Source organism: Chroicocephalus ridibundus, chromosome 5 (genome assembly GCF_963924245.1).
Source record: "Chroicocephalus ridibundus chromosome 5, bChrRid1.1, whole genome shotgun sequence".
In the NCBI taxonomy this organism is placed as follows: Eukaryota; Metazoa; Chordata; class Aves; order Charadriiformes; family Laridae; genus Chroicocephalus; species Chroicocephalus ridibundus.
The window spans coordinates 52,641,213-52,668,363 of NC_086288.1; the positions used below are offsets into that span (position 1 = coordinate 52,641,213).

General features: G+C 35.0%; 1 protein-coding gene across 7 annotated transcripts in view; it reads left to right on the forward strand.

The window, feature by feature from the left end:
- RGS12 (regulator of G protein signaling 12) overlaps positions 1 to 27,151 on the forward strand; it is an 89,723-nt gene that overhangs the window by 52,974 nt on the left and 9,598 nt on the right. For 3 of the 7 annotated variants that reach the window (XM_063335796.1, XM_063335793.1, XM_063335792.1), the window contains exons 3-15: positions 342 to 511; positions 3,700 to 3,792; positions 4,582 to 4,725; positions 9,157 to 9,336; positions 10,583 to 10,736; positions 11,943 to 12,019; positions 13,766 to 13,966; positions 14,934 to 15,007; positions 17,760 to 17,886; positions 18,855 to 18,951; positions 20,391 to 20,467; positions 20,986 to 21,139; positions 23,781 to 25,942. In XM_063335796.1, the coding sequence (XP_063191866.1) occupies positions 342 to 511; positions 3,700 to 3,792; positions 4,582 to 4,725; positions 9,157 to 9,336; positions 10,583 to 10,736; positions 11,943 to 12,019; positions 13,766 to 13,966; positions 14,934 to 15,007; positions 17,760 to 17,886; positions 18,855 to 18,951; positions 20,391 to 20,467; positions 20,986 to 21,139; positions 23,781 to 24,415 (2,183 nt within the window). In that variant the 3' untranslated portion in view covers positions 24,416 to 25,942. Of the gene's footprint in view, positions 1 to 341; positions 512 to 3,699; positions 3,793 to 4,581; positions 4,726 to 9,156; positions 9,337 to 10,582; positions 10,737 to 11,942; positions 12,020 to 13,765; positions 13,967 to 14,933; positions 15,008 to 17,759; positions 17,887 to 18,854; positions 18,952 to 20,390; positions 20,468 to 20,985; positions 21,140 to 22,251; positions 23,636 to 23,780; positions 26,380 to 27,151 lie in introns of those variants that run through there. The other 4 variants (XM_063335790.1, XM_063335797.1, XM_063335789.1 and 1 more) reach the window with 4 other exon arrangements.

Genomic DNA, 27,151 nt, shown 5'->3' on the forward strand with positions numbered 1-27,151 from the left:
GAATGTGAGCAGTAAATTTTGTCCAAAATATTTATTTTGTTGAGCAAGAAAAGAGATTTCCTTTTGTGTCTGCTCATTTTGCTTCTGGCAGGGGATTGCCGTTAAGACACTCATTTAATTTACTTTGCAGTGCAACAGAAGAAAATTGAGAGGTGGTTGGGGCTGCTTTTTCTATGCAGGTCCTCCTAATAAACATGGAGAGGCATATTTTGAAGTCTGCACTACTTTCAGCTTCAGCAGGAGGTGTGATAAATCAAGTAAACAATGCTGAAAAGTAAAAGTGAATAATATTTTATTGACAAGTATGTTTTTTTGTGTTGGTTTTTTTTTTTTTTTTACAGAGCTGAATAGTACTGATTTAAAAGACTGCATCAGTGAAAACAGCCTCAGCAGCAATGCTAGTCTTCCCAGTGTACAGAGCTGCCGACGACTTCGAGAGAGAAGAGTTGCAAGCTGGGCTGTTTCATTTGAGCGTCTTCTTCAGGATCCTGTTGGTGTTAAATATTTTTCGGTAAGTTTGGAGGAACAGTAAGAGGCCTTTCAAAATACCTGATATTGCTGCAGTAACTTTTCTGTATTTTTTCTCCCTTGACAGTATTCTGACATAGGACAAGAGACAGGCGTTCCTTGTTGCACAGTTGTTATCTGGGCATCTAAGTTTGAACTGGTTCGCATTTGAGTAAGAATTCATAGTAATACACATACTGCCATGCATAGCAAAAGTTTCAGATAAAAATGAGGGCTGTACTTTTCTTTGAATCTGAACTTCTAGACATCTTCCCCGTTTTATAAAACAATTACATGTGGTTATATTTGTATCTGTAGCCTTTGAAAAAAGAAAGAGGCAGTAGTTTCAGTGGTTTCCTAAGAACTGGTAATCTGTTCATGTTTGCCTACTGAAATGTTGGATGCCACGTAGAACATTTTTTCAATGATACAGTGGTTTATCTTCCGGCAAAAGGCTTTTAATTACTTCCAAAAAGTATTTCTAAGGTAGCTAACAGCACTGGTTAAAGCTGCAGCTTGCAGGGATGGTGCTGAGTATTTGCAAAAATAAATTAAGCTCCTTCGCAGGACTTTTATGAAGTTGTAAGTATTATCATATCTTTTACATGTGAGGAAATAAAAGTTTATACACTTTTGCATTGTTGCATTGAAAGTCTGTTGCTGATTCTGAATCACAAGGACATCTTTTGCTGCCCAAATACTTTTCACAAACAGGACCTAAAGAAACCCATGGTTTGAGAGATGTAGATTGTTGGAATCTGCAGTAACTCAGACTCCTTTTACTTGATACAAAAGTACATTAAAATATCAAATGATTAATAAGCAGACTTCCATCTTAAATGGTGTGGGGACCCAAAAAACCACATTAACAGTGAAAACCTGTTTGAGGAAACAGAGAAGATGAAAGGAAAATAATGTATCCTGGATATTATATTCCCTGTCTTTCCATTTTTCTTAGTAGAGTAGCCCAAGAGTTATTAGCGGTTCTGCTTAGATAACTGAGATGACTACTCAGACTGAAAGAAAAAATACAATTTTAATCTGATGTTAGAATCCACCTGAAAACTGATATAGTTTGAGGGAGTGCTACTGATAGTTTAGTTGTCTTTTCTCATTACTTTTGAGACACCAGTAAAACATACACTTAAGAGTGAGTGCCTTAGAGTCTGGCATAAAGCCGAATCATTGAGCCTTTTTAAGTGATAGAATTATAGAATGGTTTATGTTGGAAGGGACCTTAAAAGATCATGTAGTTCCACCTTCCACTAGACAAGGTTGCTCAAAGCCCCATCCCAACCTGGCCTTGAACACTTCCAGGGATGGGGCATCCACAACCTCCCTGTTCCAGTGCCTCACCACCCTCATAGTGAAAAATTTCATCCTAATATCCAATATAAATCTACCTTCTTCCAGTTTTAAGCCAATCGTTAATATTCCTTCAAAGGGAAGCTCAGAAAGCCCATGAACTGCAAAGGCATTCACCTATGACTATCTGAAAGATACAGATTTCTGCCAGTATTCAAGAACAGTGGAACATCAGCATTTTAATTTACAATTGCCTAGTAAGCATCTTTGTGCATTTGGAATTCATCATGCATAGGCCTTTCCTGAGGACAGCTTTGTCACAGAGCAGGATTTACTCTCTAAGAAGAAAAGATTTTGCATGTTTTGCAAATACTCATATTTTGCATAATAGTCTGCTGATTAGAGCAGTCATCCAGGAAGTGAGACTTGATTGCAAGTTCCCTCCTCAAGTGGCTCAAACCAACATCTCCAGCTTCCCAGCCATGTGTGACAACGGTTGGGCTACATAATGTTCCAACTGGGGCACCACTCGGTCTTCCCAACAAAGCTGAAATGTTGCACAGCCAGCTGTGCCCAAATCACGTGGCCAGAAAGAAAGCAGGCAGGAGATTGATGGTAGATTCATAGTGAAGGCACTGAGTGAGGAAGTAAGTAGTTGAGTTCCAGTTCCTGCTCAGTAATTTGATTCTCTTTTAACCTGTAATTACATGTAAAATACAGAAAGGTCCCCTGACTGTTCTCTGGATTGTCTTTTATACCTTTGGTGTCTCAGATTAGGGATCTGAGGAACTTTTAGTTTAAACTGAGAAGGTTGCTAGTGGATTTAGACTCCCTGTATTGTAGTTTATCTCAATTGCTTTCTGATGGTTGGACTCCCTAAACTCTGTCTAAATCTTAAAAGCACAAATAAGTATTTCTGTGAAGGTTCCTCTTACTGGGACTGCCTTGTATATTAAGGAAGCTTGAGTCTTACCAGCGTGACAGTTGTGTGAAGGTTGTTGCTTGCAGGCTGACTTAAAATGAAATTGCCAATTAAACACTGATACCTAAAGCTCTAAAGTGTAAACAAGCATTGTTCCAATTACATGAATGCCTAGATAATTTTTTTAGAGGACCAAGTTAATTTTTTTTTTAATATCTCTCCCCAATGGTTAAAACGCTTTCAAGGAACATATACTGAGAGAATATTGAATTATACAGATTTCAGTCAGGGACAGTTTTGTCATTGTACAATTTTCCACTGAATGGAATCCCGGTCTTCATTTGGACCTTTGGATGCTATAATATTAATGTCCTAATTTTTGTATGTTGTACTGGGAGATTATTATTTTTTTTTCTCTAGGAATGCATTTTCCAAGGAGAACCATGTAACCACATCAGCAGGCAGTGATAAACGATTTTTTGTAGTTGCCATGTGATGCAGAAAGACGCTGTGATGAATACAGAATTGATTACGGGCACTTCTTGATAAACATCTACTCTATTATACTAGTAGAACTGCAATTAAAGACAGCTGGTTAACAGTGTAATTTTTAAATGTAGTTATAAATTATTTAAATTTTTATTAAAACTTTATTCACTAGTTTATGCGCTACTTAACATGCAGTATCAAACTTCGTCTTTGTACATGCAAATGATTTGATTGTAACTTGATGGATTCTTCTAAATTGTATATGTTTAAAAAGAAATGAGAAAGAGGAGAAGCAGTAGGCCTATATTGGGCATGCATTGATTTTTACTTTAGAAGAAAACTGGACTGTGAGACTGACTGAGATGGTACCATTAAGCAAACTTTAATATTCTTATCAAGCATTATAAATTTGTTTTTTGAAATGGCAAGTAATGTCTTTTTATGAGACATTTTGTATTTGTTTATTTTTCCCCTAGGAATTTCTACGGAAAGAATTTAGTGAAGAAAATATTTTATTTTGGCAGGCCTGTGAATATTTTAACCATGTACCTGCACATGATAAAAAAGAGGTAAGTCTATGTGGTATTTCAGTATATGGTGTTGCTTACTAAAAATTGTTACTTCTTCAAAATTATTGAAATTATTGGAGCTGTGCTTGTTCTTTGTACTGTGACTTCAGTGCAGGTTGGCAACACTTCTGTTGAGACCACAGCCAAATCTAGTCAAGTTTACACTGTGGAAATGGTTTCATCTTGCAAGTCCCTCTTTGCTCTTTTGGGGACCATTCAGATTTTTCCCACTTGCTTCTGTCTTTGAACAGTGTATTTTCTGAACACTCTCCTTAAGGGTTTTAAGATCAGTTTGGTGTTTTTTTCATTATTTCCAGAATGTGGATGTTTCAAAGTAAACAAGTTAAAAACAGAGCATGAATGTTTTTAACAGTGAATATCCAAATATATGTTTACATTTTTGTAACTTCTAGAAGTTGAAACTTAGAGGATTTATTTAAATAGTAGCTGTTATGTAAAAGGTCTAAAATCTAAAAAAATCCGTTCTCCTTTGTAAGACAGGATTTGATGTGATTTACCTTTATTATTTTCATAGTTTCATTATTTTAAGTTTTATTTTGATGGCAACTTTTACTGCTTAAGAAATATTTTATGAATATTTGTAATATTCAAGGAAAAGCCCTACTTATATGACTAAAACTAACAAAAACTACCAAATGAAAAATGCTTATATATTAAGGAAACTGTGGAGTGTCTGTATATGTTTGTGTGGAATATATCAGTGTAAAAAATACCTGTATAAAAATATGCTTGCAAAGCAAACATACATTTAGCATTTCTTTTCTCTAGCTTTCTTACAGAGCACGGGAGATCTTCAGTAAGTTCTTGTGTAGCAAAGCTACAACCCCAGTTAATATTGATAGCCAGGCACAGTTGGCAGATGATATTCTCAATTCTCCACATCCAGATATGTTCAAGGAACAGCAACTTCAGGTAACCATAGAAAACATTACTGTTGTACTTTTATGTCTATTATCTTTTCCACTGAAGTGCTTTAAAATCTATAAAAGTAGTTTCGCATGCTGTATGTTTTACTGTGCATAAAAAGAGAGAAGTCAAGATCATATAGATTCTATTAGCAGAATAGGGAGACACTGTATAATGGAATGTGTCTTGACTTTTTCTGTACATCTGCGTATGTATGGAAAAACGATGTTAACTGAAAAAATAATCTGAAAAATGCTATTATTGAAATGAAAGTTTAGTGCAAGTAAATAATGCCATGTGGTCAATAACATTGCATATGGTGTTTGCATCTAGTTGCTTATTCTTTTCTGTAGTGGACAATTGTGCACACAAATAGCATCTAATTTTGGTTAAAGTGGTTTGTAAAATATGTCTGTTGTATTGAAGGAGTCCTTCCCTTGTGCTTTAATAGAACTGTCAAACAAAGAGCTGGTTAAAACTGTTGGTGTCTGAAGATCTTAGAAGTGGATTAATTTTAAATAATTTTTAATGTTTAGAACAGAACAGTTATGTAACAATAGGATACATTTCACATTTTCTGTGGAATTTAAGTTTTTTCTTTTTTCTCCTAAGTAATCTCTTTCGTAACTCCTACCCTAATAATTTATTAGTAGAAATAATTTTGAGATCATGTTATTTAGAAATCAAGGCTGTGGCTTTAACTGCATAAATGAAGCAGGTCACAGTCTTAGTGCAACCTCAGATTGTGTGCTTTTGGGCCATAAGAGCAGGTGGGTATAGTATCTTACTCAATCTGCAAAGTGAAGATAGAAAGGAAGGGCTAACTGCTGGTTTGGTAGCTTCTAGCGTTACAGCTACCCTCCATGCACTTACGAAGGCCTGGGGGTACTGTGGGAACTACCAGCCATGATCTTCACAGAGATTTTTTTCATGTATTCCTCATCTTGGCTTTGTGGAGCCCGAGCCTGAATTCCTCTTCATCCTTTCCCAGTTTTTTGGTGGTGCAGAAGGTGTTCTTACGAGTCTGGTGGCTGGGCTGATGCAGGTTTTCCTCCTTCTTTGAAAATGCTGTGTCTTTAGGTTGGAGGGCTTATAAAGTGGGTGACAATGCTGATGTGAAGTGCTGCTGTAAAGTGCTGCTGTGGGTCTAATCCCAGCCACATGGCCTGTCTGGACCTCACCTGCTTCTCTCAAATTATCAATGCCTCTGTAGTTCTGCCATCAGATCCCTCAGTCAGGCCCGTTCTTCCCACTGAAAAACTAGGTGAAGCAGGATGAGAGTTACTTTTGCCAAAGTAAGCAGCCTTGGAGCTAGGTGCTGGTACAGCTGAGGTACTAATGGTGTGTTGCCTGGCTGAGGTCGGTGCTGGGTGATCTGTTGCTTTGATGGCCCTTAGTATCTTGGTTTCACTAAGTGGTGGTTCTGCAGTAGGTCAGTTTGTGGTCCTGATAGGTGGCATGACCTTAGGAACGCAGAACTCTGGGTGCGTGTAGTTATTGCAACATGCCCACAGACTTCCAACATTCAGCTTGTGGTGGTGACACTGTCTTAATAATGCGAAGGCTCTGGTTTTTGTGGTCTTTCACGAGAGTTTTTTAGATTTCAGCACTGAGCATAGAGTGCAAAGGCGCTGATCTGTGGTGGTTGTCAGATAAGTGTTACATGATGGTGGGGAATAGGGAGTGTTTCTGTAAGGCTGCAGTGGAGTTGCGCAAGTGTGTGTGGGAAAGTGCCTTGGAAAGGACTTCTGAGGGTGTTACCTCTCAAGTACTGCCCATTGGGAAAGCTGCTGGAAGTTGCTTTCTGTCCATAGTCTGACAAATTTGCCCTTGAGCCTGTTGTTAGAGTTAGAGATGCTTTAATGTGACAGCGTGGATGCAGCCAAAATACCTAGTTAGCGTTTCACTGTTTCTTAGAATAGAATAAGAACAAGCATTCTGAGTGTTTCTGGGTGCAAGGCGGTGTAGGTCACTTGAAGATACTAAAATAAGAATAAAAGATCATTTACTTCATGTAGAGTTGTGTAAATGCATGTAAGTTTTTCTACCCTTGTTTATGTGTAAAGTTCAAATTACACTTTTGTAAGCTATATTTCTCATTCTCATTTGTAGGAACAAGAAATAGCATCTGCTAGATTTTTCCGAATGTGTAAATTAATATGATAATAATGCTAAATATAGGAAATTGGGGATGTAGTGTGGGCTAGCAACAGTAGGGCAGATGATGATCATCTCAAGGTAAATTAGTTAAGTAGTTAAGCTGTCATCACACTGTCCAGCAAAATTAAAAGGTTGGAATGTTTTATTGTATTAAGTATATTTAATCTACAGACTTCATCTTTGCAGTAACTCTCCTTTGTCTCTTAGTTCTCTGCAATATTTTCCTTTAGTCTTCCTACCTATCATGGAATAACAATTTTATCTTCATTTGGTGCTAGATTCTGTGACAGGAGGCAACTCCGAAAAGCTTTGGTTTTCATCCTGAAACTGTATTAAAGTTAGGGTATTAGTGTTAGCTGTGCTGTAGAATCATGTCTTATATTTGGGAGGCACAAATTGCATTTAGCTTAAAATTTTGTGATTTGTTGAGGAAGGTAACCTTCTAAGTTTCATTTTCTTAAAAACTTCAAGGACAGATGAAGTATTTTGTATTTTTCAGTTAGCTTGGGTTTTGCATCTGTGTTGGTGTTCGCAGACTGTACTTAGCGTTTTTCCCCAATAACCTTCTATCAGTGTATCTGTGAGTACTTTAGATTGAGGCATTTTGATTTCTTGTAATTGTTCTGTATTTTACACTGTTTTGGCAATACACAAAAGTATTATTCTTTGAGCTCAACAGAACTCAAGAAATGTTTTGAAGCTACGTGTGTTGTGTGTGCTGAATAATTTGTTGAGCCTTGGCCTGAAGACCATGTGTGCTCTGAAAGTAGTTGTCTCTTTGAATTTTGCCAGCGTACCTGTGGTCAGAGAAGGATTTTATTTTTCACAGTGTGAGAGAGAGATTCCCCTTTGTGAGCAGTTTTTCAAGTGGGAAATCTATGACACTGGATTATCTCTTTGACACTGCATTGAGGGCACATCAGGCCTTGTGCTGAGCCATTTCAGCACATTAAGCTGGCAAAACTAACGCTAAAAAAGTATTTTTTCCATAACTTACCGTGCGGAAAACAGCACATTAGAAGGCCCAACAAACATGACAGGTAGCACTTGAGCAGAAATCAGAATATATGTGAGGAAGGCAGGAACGTGGAAGTCAGCATGCAGTTTGAATATCGGTTTTCGTGACTCTGCAGGGTCAAGTTCTCTCTGCGTTATCTTGCTGTTTGCCAGAAAAACTTTGGGCTAATGCTTGTTGAGAACGGTGTCTTGACACAACCTGAAAAATTATTTTGATGTGCAACTGGGCCACTGTGATTTAGTGATGGATTTCCCTGTAGACTTTTGTGAATGCCATAACTAGTTGTGTGGCACATACTGTTCTTCACTTATAGGGAATTTGTCACGTCCAAAGAAGGTGGCATTCATACTGTTTTTTCAGATCAAGTGAACCACTGGAGAAGATACAAAGTAAAAGTATGAATTCACTTAAAACTAAAGGTTTGCAAGAATGGAACAAGAAAGTAAAATACTCTGTTTAGCATTTAATAAAGAAATTCTCTTCCTTTACTTTCCTAAATTTAGCTTTGGCTGAATTAGCCTCAGACATTTGCTCCAGGCCTGGTGTAGAGCTGCTTCCTTCCTATGTATTTAAAGATAAATGTTGATCTTGCCCAGAGCAGCCATTTTATGTAAACTGTTCTTTTTCGAGGTCTTGATTTTACAGCACCTTGATTATTGAATCTTCCAAAGACATTGATCTTTTTTTCTTTATGATTGTGCATATAATACTGTAAAGGACTCTTTGCTCTTCCCCACGTCAGTAATTAACCTAGTGTATCTTGTATCATTGCATGGTATTGTGTATTGTGATTGTATAATATTCCTGAGTTTTAGACCATAAACTTTTCTTGCTCACAGCTACCTTAAAACACACTTATGTAATTCAATCCTGTCACATATAGCACTGATATAATAATCTTCAAATAATATTTAAAATGGATAGCTTGCTGTGTGCTTTGCATAGAATGTACAAAGGCATAAATGCAGTAAAAGATGGCTATGAGGATAGTGTTGTCAAAACTCTACAGCTTCTCAGCTTCTCATGCATTTTGCACAAATCATAGCATTTTTCTGAACTTGTGCTAAGGGAATAGATCGAATTATGTTTCACTTTAAATTGGTGCAGTGTACTTAACCAGGTCTAAACAAAATCATGCCTACTGCTGTTTACAGGTTAATGCCCTAAATTTTGCGGGAGTTGGCTGTTGTGAGATAGCTTCATTTTCTTGGTGTGTTATTTAAGCTATGTAACCATTATCCACTGCATTTTAATTTCAGATATTTAACCTGATGAAGTTTGATAGCTATACTCGCTTTCTCAAATCCCCCCTGTACCAAGAATGCATCTTAGCTGAAGTAGAAGGTCGACCTCTTCCTGATCCTCAGCGTGTTCCCAGCAGCCCCACTTCTAAACACAGTATCAGTTCAGAGAAGTCCAATATCTCAACACCGAAAAAGGTTACCTTTGTTTTGTTGTTATCTGAAAACTATGTTCTTAAATAATGTTTTTCAAGTTCTTCAGAAGATCAAAGATAACATATAGGAAACAATTAGAATGTTTGTTTAGTGGTGCTGGCAAATATAATTACAAAATCTTTATGCACTCAGGAAAAAACTTATTTTTTTAAAATCTGTACCTTTTAATCAGATTTCTAGCGATTGACTTCCTGAATATAATTTTGAATCTTTGTTATTGTTTAAATATATCTGTACAAATAAAAAATTAGGACTGTTTTAATGCATCAGTTCAGAAGCTTATTTTGATTGAATATTGGAATTAAGGTGTGGTATCTTAACCTTTGCTGAGAGCAGACATTTTATGAGATGTTATTGGAGAATGCTTAACCTAATCTAACTCATCTTTGCAGAGGATATTTTTTAAATTTCTTAGCCCCTACTGAACTAAGATAATTCTGTGTAAAACAGATACAGTTCTTAAAAATCAGATCAGAAGTCTTACCGGTCTCCTAACATTATTTAGAGTTTATTTTTTCTTCATGTAGATAATACCACCATAGTATTACATAACTGTATGGGTAAATTATAACTTTGCATTTTTTGTGTCAATCACTACACATCAGCCCATCTGCTATTATGTATTTTTATGACTAGGAATCTTTTTAAAAGTAGCATTTTAAGGAATACTCTAATAATCTAAGAAGAATACTAGCTTGTTAAAAGCAAGTTTAGTTTAATATCAAACATACCTGATGTTTGTATTCTTCAGCACTAATAAATACTTTGATTATACTTGTAAATGTTAAACAATACTTTGTCATTGTCTTTAAATGCAGTTCATGTTCAAGCCTAGCCTAGGAAAAATATCTGAAATACTGAAATGAAATTCTGTGTTTTAAAAGCAAGGCAAGTGTCCTCTTCATGTTAACTTAGGCATTACTGGTGAGCTGTGGAGAGTTCTTTCATATTTGCAGGAGCTTTCTGCGGCTTATTTCCACCTTCCGTTTTGTACTCCCTACCGAGTAGCACATTTCCATCTATATACTTCTTTTTGTTTCCACTGGGTTTTGGTTTTTTTTGATTGCTACAGAGAGGGATGTTGTCGTATACGCTTGTGAGTGGTGTAAAGATGACAGCTAACCTGACCATCACACTCTTGTTTTGGGAAGAAGTGTAGGAAGGTTTATTTTAGATAATGCTCTTAGAGCTGTGATCCAACCAATGATTTAATTCTGTTTTGTGGTAGTTAAGTGGCAAATCAAAGTCAGGAAGATCTTTAAATGAAGAGTCAGGAGAGGAGGATACTGAGAAGAAAAAAAGGGGAACATTTTTCTCATGGTCAAGAAGTAAGAGTTTGGGAAAATCACAGAAGAGAAAAGAAAATGGTGATTATCCAAATGGTGAGTATTCACTTTCCACTTTGTTGCAAAGTTGTTTCAACAATAGATGTGACTAATCTCAGTGCGTTTAGTTTGCATCTAAGTGCATCCTTGGGTGTGACAAAGGAAAAGAAACTGTCAAGTCAGAAGGCCATAGCGTGGCTAGTATCACTGGAAGTTTTGTGGAAGCAGATCTACAAATAGATAGTTAAAAGTATGAAAATATTTAAATTTGGTTTTATTGACTTGCAAGAGACTTTTTTTCTGCTTTCCAGTAGGCTCTGCATTTTTGTGTGCTAGCAATTCTTTTTCAAACAGAGGGCCTACTATTTTTGTAGCAAGATGATTTCTTTACAGAGAAGTTCCAGAGCTGTACATGCAAATAGTGCTATAGTTACAGCTATTTAAAAATTCCTCCATCTGCATTATCCTACCTTTCTTTCTTTTCTTAGTACCATACAGGTATGTTCACTTTTGAACACGCTCACTAGTTGTTTCCACCTTTCCTGACTAAAATGAAAAAAGAGTCAGAGTTGTGAAAACCCTTGTAATCTGCTGTTTTGTTACTTAACTGGTTTTGAGAGTTCAAGGAAGAGTACCCCTATGAAAGCACCTGTGCATGGCCTCTAGAGAAAGAGATTAAAGTTTTGCATTAACTCATTCAATTGAGTTAACAATAATAGAGAAATTCCACCAAGGCACCAAATTTGGACCATAATGTGGCTGTGGTTTCTTCTTCTCTATTTTCTAGTAAAGGCCCAGACCCACAAAATATCTTTGATCATATGGATAGTTTAAGTGTTCTCATTATAGTCACATGTGAAAAGACATCAGAAACATTTGCTAAAACTATAGACTTAAAGTTCTGAAAGCAACTAGTAATTGTCTTAGGTTTTAGTTTTCTACCACCATACTTGCACTTTTAAAAATATTTATCTTCTTTCAAAATACCTGGAGATGTAAAATAATTTTTAAATTTTCAAAGATGTTTTAAGATTAATTTTTTTAAATATAAAATCAAATGGGGTTATTGAAGGGCTACATAACCAAGAAATACTTGTTTTGGTTTCCATGCTTCAGTGCACAGTATGAAGATGTGTTTCTTTTTCCTTTAATGAAAAGAATTATTTTTGTGACCAGAGGAGCTAATACTTGAAATAGCTTTCTCTATTATAATAAATAATAAAAATAAGCCTTTTTCTGATCACTGATTCTTTCTACAAACAGATTCTATTCAGTCCAATGGATTGTCATACAGACGGGAATCACAAGGCTCCATGTCATCAACTGCTAGTCTTGACTTGGTAATGGACGGCTCTTTATAATGAAGTGGGGAAGCAGTGAAAACATTGAATTACTAATTTTCTAAGCAGTGTGAAGTAATTTGCTTGAAGTAGTATTTTGAGAAAGGGTCTTTAAGTGATACAGTTAGAGGGCAAGATGTAGTATTAAGCAATTTTAGAATACTAGGAATGTAATAGAGGTTGCGTTTGTATATTTCTTCTGATTTTGTCCTTGTAACAGAAAGACATCCTTTGCATCTTGTCTGTCTTAACTTCAGGCACCAGTGAACGTCCAGGATAAAAGTTTGCCTTTCAAAGGGAGCTACTGTAGCTCTTTATAAACAGCTTTTTCCACCTGCCAGTGCTTTGAGATTCTATTCTGAACAGACACATGTTAAAGCTTTCCATCTGCTTGACCTGTATGCAAGTTGTGTTGTCTGTTGTCCTTCTTTCCTCCCTGTTTCTTGTAAAGTTGTGAGTTTTGATTCTTGTCATTATGACTTAACTCTTCTCCTAAAATCTGAGAAAAGAGAGGTAGGGACTGTCATTGCAGACACTGTGATTTTGTCATAGTATGTAGGAAAATAATCACTGAAGGTGCTGTAAGTTCTAAGCATCAAGTTCTACATTTGCAGTGTAAAACTAATGAAATGCCAAATTAAAACACTGCTAATAATAGAATGTAATGTAATACTATAACTATGTTGATATGGAGGAAGACTATTAAAAAGGAAATTTTAAGAAGTTTTTTTGTAGTCTTGATACCCCTCTAACAGACTAGATTCTAGCAACTATGTAATTTTGCCTATGCTAAAATATTGATCAGGGAAGCAAGCATGGCAGTCGTGTTTATTTCTGTTGCGGAAAAGTCTTATCTTCAGAAACAGAAAATGCAAAGCCTCCCTAAAGCAACAACCCCTCTTTTCTCTCCCACTCCAACTGATTAAATCAGAAAGTTACTGTGATTTGGCTGAGAATTAACAAATTAGAGAAGAGAAAAAGCACGATGAGTACCATAAAAGACTGTAGAAAATAGTATTTTTGGTAGCATCCTTTTAAGTTATAAGTGAGCTTTTTGTTAAATTTTCAAAGATACTTTTGATATGTCATATTAGTGTTACTATTCTAGTGTTACTCAAGAATAAAAGTTAATGGTGTGCCCTTTGGCCTTAACCCATAATATTGTACTTCATGTTCCCTTTAATAAGAAAAAAAGCATGGTCATTAAGTGAATTAGTTTAAAATTTTAATTTCTCTGTGGTGTATTTGTATGTGTAGCATTCAGATGATGTTAAAAGAGGAGGAAATTTTGTTTGAGGAGTCTGGTGTTTAAAGGTGTTCGTCATCACTTAAATGTTGATTCATAATGTGCCAATGGTAATTTTTACATCAGCAGGTCGTTGTTGAGTATAGACACGTAACTATTTGGAAGCCGAATAAGATTTATTTACTTCTTATACTTTTTGGTTAGGAGTTCTGCTCTACAGTTTGAGAATCTTGTAATCTGTTTTACACACTTGCTGTCTAAAACTTCATATGTTCCTGAAATACGTTTAGGTTTTTGCAGTGCTGTTATCTTTATCTAAACATTTTTTTTTCAGGATTTAAATTTATTAGATATTTGTGATATTTAAAAGGATTTCTAAACTGTAAACAGGGTAGAAAGTATGCTTCTTGGCTTGATTTGATTTGTAAGGACTCTAAAAGTTTATGCATATTCCTAATTTTCCCACTGGGCACTGACTTTCCTTTCTTTCCCCTGTCAAGTCTGAAGCCTCAAGATTACCTGCATTTGTACCAGATAAAGAGAAATCCCCCAAATACTGCTGTATAAACCTTCCGGATGGTTCATCCAGCAAAATGGCTGTTAAATCTGGATTCTCTATCAAAGAGGTGCTGTCTGGGCTCTGTGAGAAACATGGCATTAACATAGCTGCAGTGGACCTTTTTTTAGTTGGAGGTGACAAGGTATTGCATATTCCTGTGCTGTTTTTAAGGCGATTTCATACTCATTTTACTAATAAGGAATTCTGTTCTGACAATAGCAATGTGTATCTCCTGGTTCTACCTATAGCTTTACATTGTCAATGCTAGTTGATTGAAGGAGAATTTTAGTACAACTAGAAGTGGTGGAGTACTGTGTTTGGGGTATATACATTACAGAAAGCAGAAGAGAGCTTATGACAAGGATTTCCTTCTAATACTAAATTAATTTAGGTATCTAGTCCATGTAGTTTGTCCAGGGGAATGGTTAGCTTGTACTTAATTGAAAGTATCCACAAAGAAAACAAACGTGTTGCAGTAGATGGTACTTCATTAAAGCAAAGAAACATAATGACATTCAGTTGTTCAAAGGTGAAATGAGATTAATTCATACTAGATATAAGTTTTAATATTGAAGGAAATTTCCAAGACAGTAGTCTACGTTGGTGGGGGGTGATGGCTCTTACTCCGACAGAAGTATCTTCGATTCAGATAGAAGCTGTGGATGTGAAACATTTATTGTCTTAAAGTTGTGCTTACGATAAATCTAGATGATTACAATGACAAAAATCAATGAATGTGCATAGATATGTGCCTGTTTTTTCAAATATTTTAATGACTGTTAACTTGACATATTTTCTAATGCATCACTCTATGTAATGACTTATTTAAGTTGAAGAACCTAGGCTTGTTTTAAAACACTGAGTTCCTGAATACCTGCTGGCTCCACGGGAAGTTGAAGTTTGGCCATTGTCTCACAACTAGCTGAAAGAAAATACACTTTAATCATGTTGCATGTTGTAAATGAATATCCACTAGAATGCATGCAACCTATATCAATAATTTTCTGAGTTATCTGAAATTATTTTTTTTAACCACTTAGCTGTTCTTTTGTACATATTTTAAAATTAATTCCTGCTCTCTTCTTTTGTTCCTGATATATGCTCTGTAGCCGCTTGTATTGCACCAAGACAGTAGCATCCTGGAGTCTCGGGACCTACGTTTAGAAAAACGCACTTTATTTCGGTAAGAGTCAAAAATACTATCTTCCTCTGGCATTTTCCATTTTACTTTTTGTCAGTGCACTAAAGTATATTGTCCATCACCTGTGCAGCAAAGCAGTAGTTAACACAGAAAAGAATTTATCTGAATCCAGCAAAAAATCCAGTTAGCCATGCAATGCAACATTTAGACTGTAATCCAGAATCCAGCATTACGGAGTGTTAGATTCCCATTCATGGTACAGGCACATTAGAAGAAATAGACCTTAGTATCAAGCAAAGAGTCTCATGTGAAGAAGGAAGGCATTGTAACATTTATAACTGAAAATGATTGACTTCCACATCTTGCAGTTAAGTCACAGTTTGAATTTCTGCTATAGTAAAAGTCCATTTTTACTTTAGATTGCAATAACACTTAGGCAAGAGACATACATTTAGTATGGGGATTCTCTGTGTTACACAAGTGCCTAAGTTAGATACCGTGCCTGCGTTTAGGCACTGATATCCCTTAGATTTAGAGTCAGCTGCTAAGTGCTTCCTCTACAGGTAATGGTGAGATTAGGGTATCTTTAAAAGGTAATTCAGAGGAGGGCAACCAGGGTAAGGATCAGTGGGAGAAATGTGGGCCTCCAGGAACATTTCAAACTGAGTAGAACAGCACATGGCAAGTTTTAAATGCTGCAAGAGGAAGCTTTCTGGATTGCTGTCTTGGATACAAGTGGGATTTTGATGCCAGTGTTCCAGTTTAGGTACTTTTAAATATTATTATGATGTCGAACTGCCTAAGCTGAAGCAGTTGTGAACACGCACATAGGACAGATCTTTAGGCACAGAGGGACCTTCCACATCAGTCAGAGACATGTTTAGTAGGATGGAGCAGCATGAGACTGAGATGGAAATTGAACTGCAAGCCTCCAAGTCTAATCCTAAATGCAAATAAAAAATTAGGCCTTTAAGATTAAATGGATGTATTTATGGAGTACATATTCGCATTTAGTTACATCTGTAATTATGTGCCTAACTGGCAGATTACAGTAAGACTAAGTATATAAATATAAATTCCTCTGAGTATATAAATTCATCTGAGTATAGATTTCTAACCCTGAATCTTAAGTCAATATTATAATATTATTATTAATTTGGGTACAATATAATTCAGTACATCATATATTTAGTATTATGTAATATTATACATTTTTTTCAAAATTATGTTTCTGTTTTTTCCAAAATGCCAGAAAATGTTTTAAAGTTCCGAAATTCTAACAATCCAAACTAGTGCTATGAAAACTCCTGAAAAAAAAGTCATGAAGTAGAATGTTTGTGTTATATTATTGAGTTGAGCTTTTGAAGTGAATAAAATTTGTTTTAACAGGCATTCTTCATTGTGGCTTTATATAACTTTTCTTCAGGAAATAGGGCTAGTTTCTATTTAAGGGTACTTCAGATTAATGAATGTGGTTTAGCATATTCAATTTCGAAATTGAGATTGAGCAGTCTTTTATTAGGTGTGAGTTTATTGAGTTTCCAAATTAAAAAGGAACTTTTAAGTAGGCAGTACCATATGTTACTTGTGTGTTAATTAAAGTGTAGAAATGTTCTACATTATTTCCTTCTGTGGGTAGACACTGTGTAAGCAAAAATACTCAAATATTTGGAATATTTTCAGACATAAGACAAATACTGTGTGGATATACTTCATTACCTGAATGTCTGCCACTTCTGTGTCAATTACCAGTTAATGATTAAAATTGATCATTTCATTTAGTAGCTGTTGTATTCAAAGAAAATATGAAAGACACAGTTTCAGTTATTCATGTTTCTTGTGGAGGGGAAGACTCAATAAGACTAAAAATCTTGTATTTAAGTAATTTGTATGAGAGAGAAGATGGGGTTTACGTTTAATCGTGACTGACAAAATCACTAATAATTTTCATTTCTTGGCGGATGATGTACACTGCTTTTGATAGTTTTGTTAGTAACTATAGTGCCGTTATAGTCAAATGTAGCTGTTATGGAGGAACTGGGGCACAGATGACGAGCATTTAAAAAAACCCAAACAACCAACTAGGTACAGTTCTGTGCAGGAAAACAGACAAAAATGGAATAGTTGTTTGGGTTTTAAAATTTTTGTTATTTCATTATTTTTTTGCTATTTTGATGAAATGATATAAAATTGCATAATAGACTCTGAACGGGGCTGTCTTTATTCTTTAAATTACAACTGAATTGCTTTTACAGCTTTGGCATATAAGTTTCTTTTACAGCAATTTTTTGGTGATATGGTGGCATCTAGCATGAAATTAGCATCCTCTGGAATTTCACTGTATTTGTTCCTATGCTTAAAAATAAAAATTCTCGTCCAAGCCCATCTCAAGTAATTGAATAGGACATTGTGATCCTCTTCTGTGGAAGTGGGAGAGATATTTTTCTTCCATCCAAGGCATGGAATCACTTTGGAAGCACTCCTGGACCAGAGTGGTCACAGCAACCTCACTGTAAAGATGCAAGTGCTATGGAATGTATCTAATTGGTGTGAGGATCACCATGCAATTAGGTTGGCTCGTGTCTTCACTCAGCTCTGACGAGTGAAACAGTGGAAGTTTTATTTGTATTTAAAGTGCTTTATACCTTCAGGTTGTGATAGATTTGTGCTAGTGAAGTTTCAGGGTCAGTAGCTGTAAACCAGTATAACTTTGCTCTAGATTGGATTTTGTATATTTTGTACATTTTGTTTATTGGAATATTTCGTACTTAATGTTAAAATTGATATGTTTCAGGCTGGATCTTGTTCCAATCAATCGATCAGTTGGTTTGAAAGCTAAACCCACCAAACCAGTAACAGAGGTCTTAAGGCCTGTGGTTGCAAAATATGGTTTAAATCTTAATGAACTTGTGGCAAGACTAGTAAGTATCTTTTGATGTAATTCAAGCTGCAATACTTTTTGTCTGGAGAAGATCATATGATAGTCCCTGAAACTATTCCTATCCTTATAATTAGGCATTAAAATCTGTATTTATAACTACACGTTGAGATGAGAATGCATAGTAGTCATAACCATTATGCATAATAGTAACTACCTCAAAGTAGTCTGCATCTGTTTTATATTCTCTTTCAGAATAAGTCTAACATCCTAAGTAGTAAAGCCTGAATTTAGCTTCTTCCAGAGCTCAACTTTTTGCATTATTAGCCGGGGAATGTTTATTGAGATTAGTTAAAGCTATTGTTCCATTATCCTGGGAATCATGAAAGTTACCTCAAATCTCCTTGCAGAAAATTTCTGTGGAGGGAGACTACTTCAACTTCTTTACTAGTAAAACGCTTGACTAGCATTTTTTCTATTCTATTACGATGGAATATCAGGGAATGGAAAGTTACTTTTGTGATATTTCTAGAACGTATGTTGTCTTGGCTGAACCAGTCCATGTTTTTAAAATAACTGGAAAACATGTTGGTATAAAGATAACTTAATTTAATGAATTATAAAAATTAACAGAGTACAACCAATTTAGAATATAAAAATAATCTCAAGCTTCCTCTGAAAAATATGATTTGCTGAACATACACCCTAATAGCCCTAGAGTATTTGTGTATGCTTACAAATTGGGTGATTTTTAAATTTTTTTTTTCTCCTTGTATCTTCTTTTCCCCAAATATCGTTCTCCTCACGTGTATGGGTTACACTCATTGTAATCAAGGTAGTTTTACACAAATGGAATAAACATTTTTAGAATGGTGGAAGAAAGATATATTGAGCCTACACTGAAACATAAAAATGCTTTGCTCATTTTCTTTCAAAAAATGTCAAGACTGCATAAATTTGTTCTGAAAACAGCTTTTTCTCTATTATATACAAACTGTGATCCGACTTTAGAATGGTGAGCAGGAACCACTTGATCTTGGTGTCCCTATATCTAATCTGGATGGTCAGCGAGTTGTTCTAGATGAAAAAGAGCCAACAAAGGGTAGAGGTACGTTGGAATAAAAGCTTTTATTTACAATGTCAAGACAGTTTCATTAACCCTGACTGTGGTCAGTTTCTTCTGCTGATGCGAAGGTGAGGTAAATGTGATTAGATTTGGACGTGTCACATGTGGCATATATTCTTTTTAACTAAAAAGGAGTGCAGTTTGTAAAGATTGAAGATTAAATTCATCTGTTGATACCAAGTACTTTACTGCTGCAGTAAGAAATTTTGTAGTAGTAATAATTGAATACTTAGCTCAGCCATAGATACACGTGCACACATTTAGGGACATAGTACCCAGTGAGAATAATGAGAATAAAATGCCAGATAACTTCTGTGGATTTGGCAATTAATTCAAAAGAAACATTCTATATAAGTAAAACAGATGTACTTTGTGCAGCAGCTATAGATACTGCTGAGATAACCCCCTTCTTTATCATGCAGAGCCTACATCTCCAGTTTAAAGCGATGATTTCTGGAGATAATAGTAAAAAAGATGTAATTTGTGATTTCCCTGGACAAAATAATGTGAAAAGTAGAAGCTGATCAACTGAACAGCTGACAATCTTTTGTCACAATTAACACGCTAGATTCATGTAAGCAGCCTTGAGAGTAAAGGTTCAATTTCATTAGGAAACCTTTTTATAGATATAGAACATTTAGTTTTAAAAATGAAATTAGATGTAGTTAAATTAAATTGACTTAAAGCAGACGTCCTCTTTGAGGAAGAACTAGGAGAATAAACATGGAGGTATTTATTGAGGAGAATCAGATTGGTCATTTTTCTAGGAAACAGAACCAATTGTCATTTTGAAAAAAGGTATCAATCTAAATACTCTCACAGATAATTAGTTTAAGGATTACAAGTAAAACTGTAATCCTGTGTGCTGCCAGCTGCGGTAAAAGCCTAAATCATTCTAGCAGTAGGCTGATTCTGTGGCAATGTACTAGTGAAAAAGGGCCATGAATCTGTGTTTGCAGCCCCATCTTCAGTTAGTAAATTTGTTGTAGGCAGATGTATTTGAAGGAGCCATTTAGTTACTTAGAAGTAGACAAGGAGAATATGGCAATGTCTAGAAAACAATTGATGCATAAAACAGGTTGGAAAAGGTTCAAAGGACCTTTCAATAGTCTTCTCTGCTGAATTTTGATTCTTGTTTAAATTCTAAATTTGAGAATTACAAACTGAAATCAACTGAAAATTTAGGCGAGCTTAAATGAAACTTCAGCATCTTTAAAAGTATTGCTTGTATTAGAAAAATTTGAAGATGAGGGGGAGATTCTAGTAGGTTTTGACTGAAAAGTATCAGGGTTATCAACTGCTCACTCTATCTTTGAGAAATTTTAAAGCAAAAAATCTGTTTTGTGCATCATTGTCACTTGTAATATTACTTCTTTGGGAAATTATAAATTTGTAGTTATAGAAGGTATGTTTATGTTCAGTGTTTACAGATAAACAAAAAGGTGCATCAGTAAAACAGAGTGCAACTGTAACTACTTCAAGAAATCAAGTATCTACTGTAAGTCTTCTGCAATGATTTTTGTCCCTTAGATCATCTTTTGTTTCCTTCTGGAATTCTGTACTAAAAGCTGCATTCATCTATGATTTTTAGTCGATCAAATTATGTAACTAGATTGAGTATAGCTGTAATTCATCTGATATTTTTTGCACTGTCAACGGCATTTATTTGTGAGAACTTTGTCTTCATGATGAATCAAATAGCTCTTTCACTGTGTTGTATTTGTTGTTTCGTGTCTCATTGGTTTATCTATATTTGAAAATGATTGAATTACTCTGAAATTCAAAGGCCATTTCTGTAATGTGAATTCTTCAGAGTAAAGAATATTATATTTATTTATACATTTTTGGGAAGTACTATAGCAAATGTTCTTTAAAATAATCAAGATTAAAACATTTGTTGTGGCGGTGTTAGAGAAATGTGTTTTCAAAATAACTTTTTTATTCACTTAGACCATATTATATACAAAATGATATAACCTAAATGTAAGTAGTACCTTAACTTTCCTTCTAATGCAGGGAGAGGGAAGAACTCTAGGAAAGTCTAATTCTATCAAAATGAAAGGCGAAAATGGAAAAAATGCTAGGGAAGTCCGGCTGTCAAAGAGAGAAGACTCTATTGCAAAGATTGGGAAAAAAAAATGTCAGAAAATAAATTTGGATGAAGCAGAGGGTATGTGAACTTTATAGTTTATGTATTAACATAAGTAGTCTTAGAAAAATTAGGATTTTGTATCTGTGTAGGAAAAGGTACCATGTGTTTAATACTGCATTGTGAAAATCATAGTCATGATCCTTATATTTTTGTTTGATACTGTGTTCGAATTGTATAGTTTTTGAAGCTGAAGGTAAAATTTCAAGAATACCTAAAGATAGACGCAGGTGCCTAGTGGGATTTTAAGAAGTGAAAGCTACCTAACTCCAGGTAAAATAAGAAGGAATTAGTTACTCAATTGCAGTTGAATATCCCATTTGATACCCTTTGCAAGCCATGTCAAAGCTTGCCTTTCTATTCACCTTTACCTAAGAGCCTTTAATTCACTGAAAGATATTCTGCACAGTGGTATAGGCCCTAACTTACTCAGGAAAGGATTTTTGAAAATTTTATGCTAAAGTTTATAACAGTCAGGGCAGTATAATCTGATGACTCTGGAGGAGCTGTGATGAGCAAAAGTAAAAGCTTAGTTTATGTTCAGTAACTGCTCTGAAAAGGTGGTTAGAAGCAGAAATGATCAAAGAGGTTATTGGTAGTCTTGTATATTCTGAGGCCTATTTTACCTCCAATTACATCTTAATAGTTTGGGGAGTACCATTGGAAAAGAACTCATACGATAATTTGCTTTCTTGTAGAAAGATGTCCATGGGATAAAGAGGAATAAAACCAGTGTAGCAGTAGAAAACTTGAAATACTATCCTGTGCCCTAGGGCATTAACTGAAGCCATTGCCAGTCTTGTCAGCCCTACACGTTCCTCCCTATTTCCCCAAGTAGAAAAAAAAAAAATCAGAGGACATGTTTTACCCACAGATTAAAATTTACTGCTGATGTTATCTAATATGCATATCCAAGACCTGGTTATGCATAGTTATACAGCAAGTGAATGTTCATCTGTGAATAAATGTCTCGGAAAGGAAAAAAATGCTGTGACTGAAACTTTTATTGCAAAATAGATATTTGTTAATATAAGTGTTATTACAAAATATTAGTGCGTTTTAAATTATTTTCTGTTGCTTACTATTTTGTTAACTTGTTTTCCATATTTTAATATTTTCATTTTTCTTCCTAGGGCTGAGTAAAACATTAACATAATTTGAAAACTTCAGAATTCGAGGCTTTCACATTTTATTTTGCATTTGTGAAATTTGTCCAAGTTTGGAAAATACGTACCAAATGTTGTAGACTGTTTTTTAATGAAAAAAAAAAACCACAAAACCTGTTCTATGAAGTTTGAAATTTCAAAAAGGAACATTTTTGTATGACACATATTTCAGAAATGTTGCATGTTTTAATATGCATACCGCCATTTTGCAAAACTTTGGCAATAAGAAGCATTTTGAAGCTTCCATCTCGGCTACATTCAGATTTTATGGCATTTGACAAAGCATGTTAAAATGGCATTTTTACAGACACGTTGCAAAGCCTGCCAAATATGAATAGAGGATTAGGAACAAGGTCATAGAAGTGCAAGTGTATGACCTCATATTATGCTAAGTTAAAACTGATACTAACGTTCTGTGCTTTATTTTGTAATGGCTTTTGCTTCAAGCGATATTTATAAGCTGGGTTGAAGCTATTGATTTTAATTCATCTGTTGGAGATGGTCTTTTTAAGCATCTTTAATATTCTGTAGTCTCAATGCTCTCTTCTTGAAAAATTAGGACATGCAGAGACCCTATATTAAGAGTTAAATATTTTTATATTTATATGTTTTGTACCGAAGAGTTTGTTTATTGTTGTGATGCTTCGTTTTTGAGGAGTGGTATAATTCTTGGCTTATGATTGATAAGTTTCTTGTTGCCAAGTTTTGAGACTTTCTAGAACAGTGGTGATTTACTATGAGTATTATTTATATATAGAAACATATTAAACCATTGGACATCATTAAGGGCATGATCAGAAAATCACTTCTAATTGTGTTAAAAACTCTATTAAAAAAGCTGCCCCATCGCTTTTAGTAATGGTGCCTTTGATGGTTATTGACTGCCTATATGCTACTGATTAATTGCAGCACAAATGAAAATGGGGTTACTTAAAAAATCATCTGATCATGCCCTGTGATGATAACATCCTGGATTAAAACTATACCGTGAATTGAATTTAAACTGTGATAAAATATCGTTAAACTGAGATAAATTCAGTATAACAAGGAAGTTTGCAACATTTTGAATCTTTGAACTTTCAAATGGCATGGCTATTTTTGAGTTAAGATGGGTAAAAACCATCCAGAGTATAAAAATGCGCACCCATTGTCAGTAAGACCAGAGCCTTGTTTTGTATAAAGAATTAAAAAAAATCCCGTGTGTGTGTACGGATTTATTAACTGCATAAAATAGAAGATGTGTTCAAGGCTCAGTGAATTGCAGCTGTTCTAAACTGCAAAACTCTTACAATAGCAATCCTGATGGTCTTAATTATAGTGATGCTAGCGAACATTGCTGCAATTGAAAAAGTTCCTAATTAACATGGGATCTTATTTCAAGGCAGCATTGAAAGAATTGAAGATCTTCATGGAAAATAAATGTGCTGAAAATTTACGTTTTAATGGCATTGCACTTTCTGACAAAAACTTGTCAATTTTGGGTTTTTCCCCAATAGAATTTTTTGAACTCATATCCAAAGCTCAAAGTAACAGAGCAGATGACCAACGTGGACTGCTAAGGAAAGAAGACCTTATTCTTCCTGACTTTCTTCGTTTACCGCCCACTGGACCAGAACCATCCTCATCTACTCCCGTAGGCCCTAAAGGCCTCAACAAGCGAGTTTCAAAAAATGATGGCAAGGATGGATGTACATCACCAACTGGACAACAGGAGTCCTTGCAAAACTTTAATGAAAATTCAGTTAAGAAAATGGGTTACTCAGAGAATAAACATAAATCTGCTTTGACAGCACTCCACAGTCAGAAGACTTTCAGTGTTCCTTTTAATACTGCATTGTCTCCAATTCCGCATGCACAGGAAAACAATGCAACAATATGGAAAAGGCAGTCAAGAGAATTGCAAGCTGAAGGCATACAGACGGTGGATGATGAGAATGTGGCAGACTTGACTCTTGTGGCTGAAGGAGATATTAGTAGTCCTAACAGCACTTTGCTACCACCGCCACCACCAACACCACCGTCAGACATCAGTAAACTCACAGAAGCCAACTATCCACCCCCAACTCCTTTTGCAGGTAATCAGGAAAAATCTGGATATCAAAGATCCAATTCAGGTATTTCTAGATTTTAATAGTCTTTCCTTTCATGTAAAACTACTTTTCCTTGGCACTGTTAATCATTATTTGGCACCCATTAAAACAAGAAAGAAAATTCTCTCTGCACCTTAAGTTTTTTACAAAAAAAAAAAAATTTTCATTGCCTTAGTCTGTACTAACTGTAATATTTCTGGTTGCCTTTAACAATGTACTTTTGTTTGGCTTTGGCATGTGGCCGGAAATGGACACATGCAGACAAACCTTTAAAATACATCCATGTACTATAATTATCTCACTCTTTACCCTAGGAGTACAAAACACGATATCAGCATTTTGAGCTGCATAACACTGTTGCGTTCCAGATTTTCTGATCCATTTGTCATAATGAGATACATGATTAGGGTTTGGAAGTTTTAAGTGCTTTAGCAGGAACCCTAATTATGTGTTGAAAATTGCATTCCTGTTTATGATTAAAATTTGAAATGGGTAAACCTTAATTTAAGAAATATTTCTCTAGTAAATTAGATTTTTGTGACTAAAAATAAAAATGTTAGGTTTTTTTTAACCCATACTTTGCTACACAGAGAAATAGGTTGCATCTATCACGCTTTCTCCCAGAATATTCACATGTGAAATAACTCTTCCTATTAGATCATTTTAAAGAAAATATGTAACTTTTTTTAGGATGTAAGTTTCATGGTCTAGCAATATCACAGAGCAATATTAGCGCAAGGCTGAAGTATGGAATTTCTTTATAAACACGGACTCTAATCATAATTGGTATTACCGGAAACAAGAGTTTGAAGACAATGGGTGTTGTGACATTGACGTTTTACAGTCATTGTACTGTACATTTTAATGTAAAATATAAGAAGAGGTATCTATGTGCTACATTTATTTTTGATGTTTCACAAACATGTGGTGCCATAATTTGTATGATCACATTTCTTTGTGATGTGGGAATATACATTTTAATTATTTATCTTTTTACACAGAGTATTTGATACTGTTCTTTATCTGTATGGTTGATGATTTGTAAATACTTCTTTGGTTGTTGGATGCTTATAAATGGCAATGCAGATTATTTCTTCCTCTCGGTATTTTAAAAACAAATTCCTTTATTAGTAGTGTTTGAGAAATGTTCTATAAGCGCTACCACTTAATTTCTGAAACTGGGTATTGAACAGACTTGTAATCAGTGCCTACACATAACAAAAACACAAAATGTACTTCAGACTTATTGATGTGTATATGCATAGATTTGTGTTGGTGTCTTTCTGATAATATGACAAGTGTACAACATAGGTATCAATTTGCATATTTTTCAGTGAGAACTGTTAAAAAAACCATTTGCACTTAAAAAAAACTTCATGAATTTACAGTATTTTAATGCATGCCATACATTTCTGTGTAACCACTGAACTGTAGCTTTCCCTTTTCCCACTTTCTACTTTTTACTTTGTAGAAATCTTTGTGTAGTTTTCACATGTATTTTGTATCTTTGTTCTCTCAGGAGTAATAAATTCTAGACCTAGTTACGCAAACTGGTTTTAAGCTTTGATTTTCTTCATTATTTAAAAATGGTTCTTTCAGTCCTGGATTAAGAATTCTGATTGAAATTATCTTCTAATAACAAACAGATTAATAGATATGAACTAGCAATTGCCATGAGACAAAGCTGACAAACGTTATATTTGTTAATAATCTGGATATCAAAGGGTAAATGCTGTCTTGAGATGCTGATGGGTCACATGTGAAATCCATAGCATTGACATGTGCACCAGAAGGCAGATAAGACAGGAGATTTCTTTAAATGAGTCATAACAGGAACTCCTGAAAGGAGAGTCTCTTCTGTCTTTGGGTTCTTGGGCTAAACTTTATATTCATTACTTTCCTTCTTATTTTAAACTAAAGCAATTCTTCCCTGGCCTTTAAGAAACGAGCTGGTGATCTCGGTTCATTTGATGTGGGGTAACCAATGTAACAACCTCTTTACTGAGTAGTCTTGGGTAAGAAGGGAAGGGTTGGGTGGGTGCTGGAGACCACACTACCCTTTTCATTCTTAGAGATGGGTCCTACATAACGGTGCTGTGAAGCCTAATTAAAAAAAAAATACTCGAGAGGCTTGTGGTGCTGTTACCTAGGTCTCATTGTGTTCTGGGGGCTGAAAATATAGTTTTTCCAAAAGTCACTGTGTTCCCACATAGCTGTGGGCCTCCATGGAAGAAAATGAAGCAGTTGAAAGCTCTGTAGCAGTTCCCCTTTTAAAATTATTTCAACATTACCACAACAAATAACTAATATCCTACATATTGAATTATTTTAATATTATTTTTTTTACAGATTTTAATTTTCATGTATTCCAACTGGTCTGGTCTACTTTTACTGGTGATTGTGTTTTATTTTTCTATCATAGTCACCTATGAGACCTTTAAGTAATCAAAATAATTTTGCAAAACTAAAATCTTAGTTTCTCTTAGCTTTGTGACAAACCAGATTTTATCTTTTTTTTTTTTTTAAGGAATAACAAAAATCTAAAAGAAAGATGTAAAACACCTTTTTTTTTTTTCTACAACTTTATTGCATACACTTAACTGTATTCTACACTCCTCTCATAGTACACTACTATTTTATGGGAACTGTATTCTACAAAACAACGGTGATTTTATGGAAAAAATGTGGGCTGAAACAAAACTTTTCTATTTTCATGATTTCATGGAGTTTGCATGGAAAGACTATTCAATGATGTACAGTAATTATAATAAAGACTG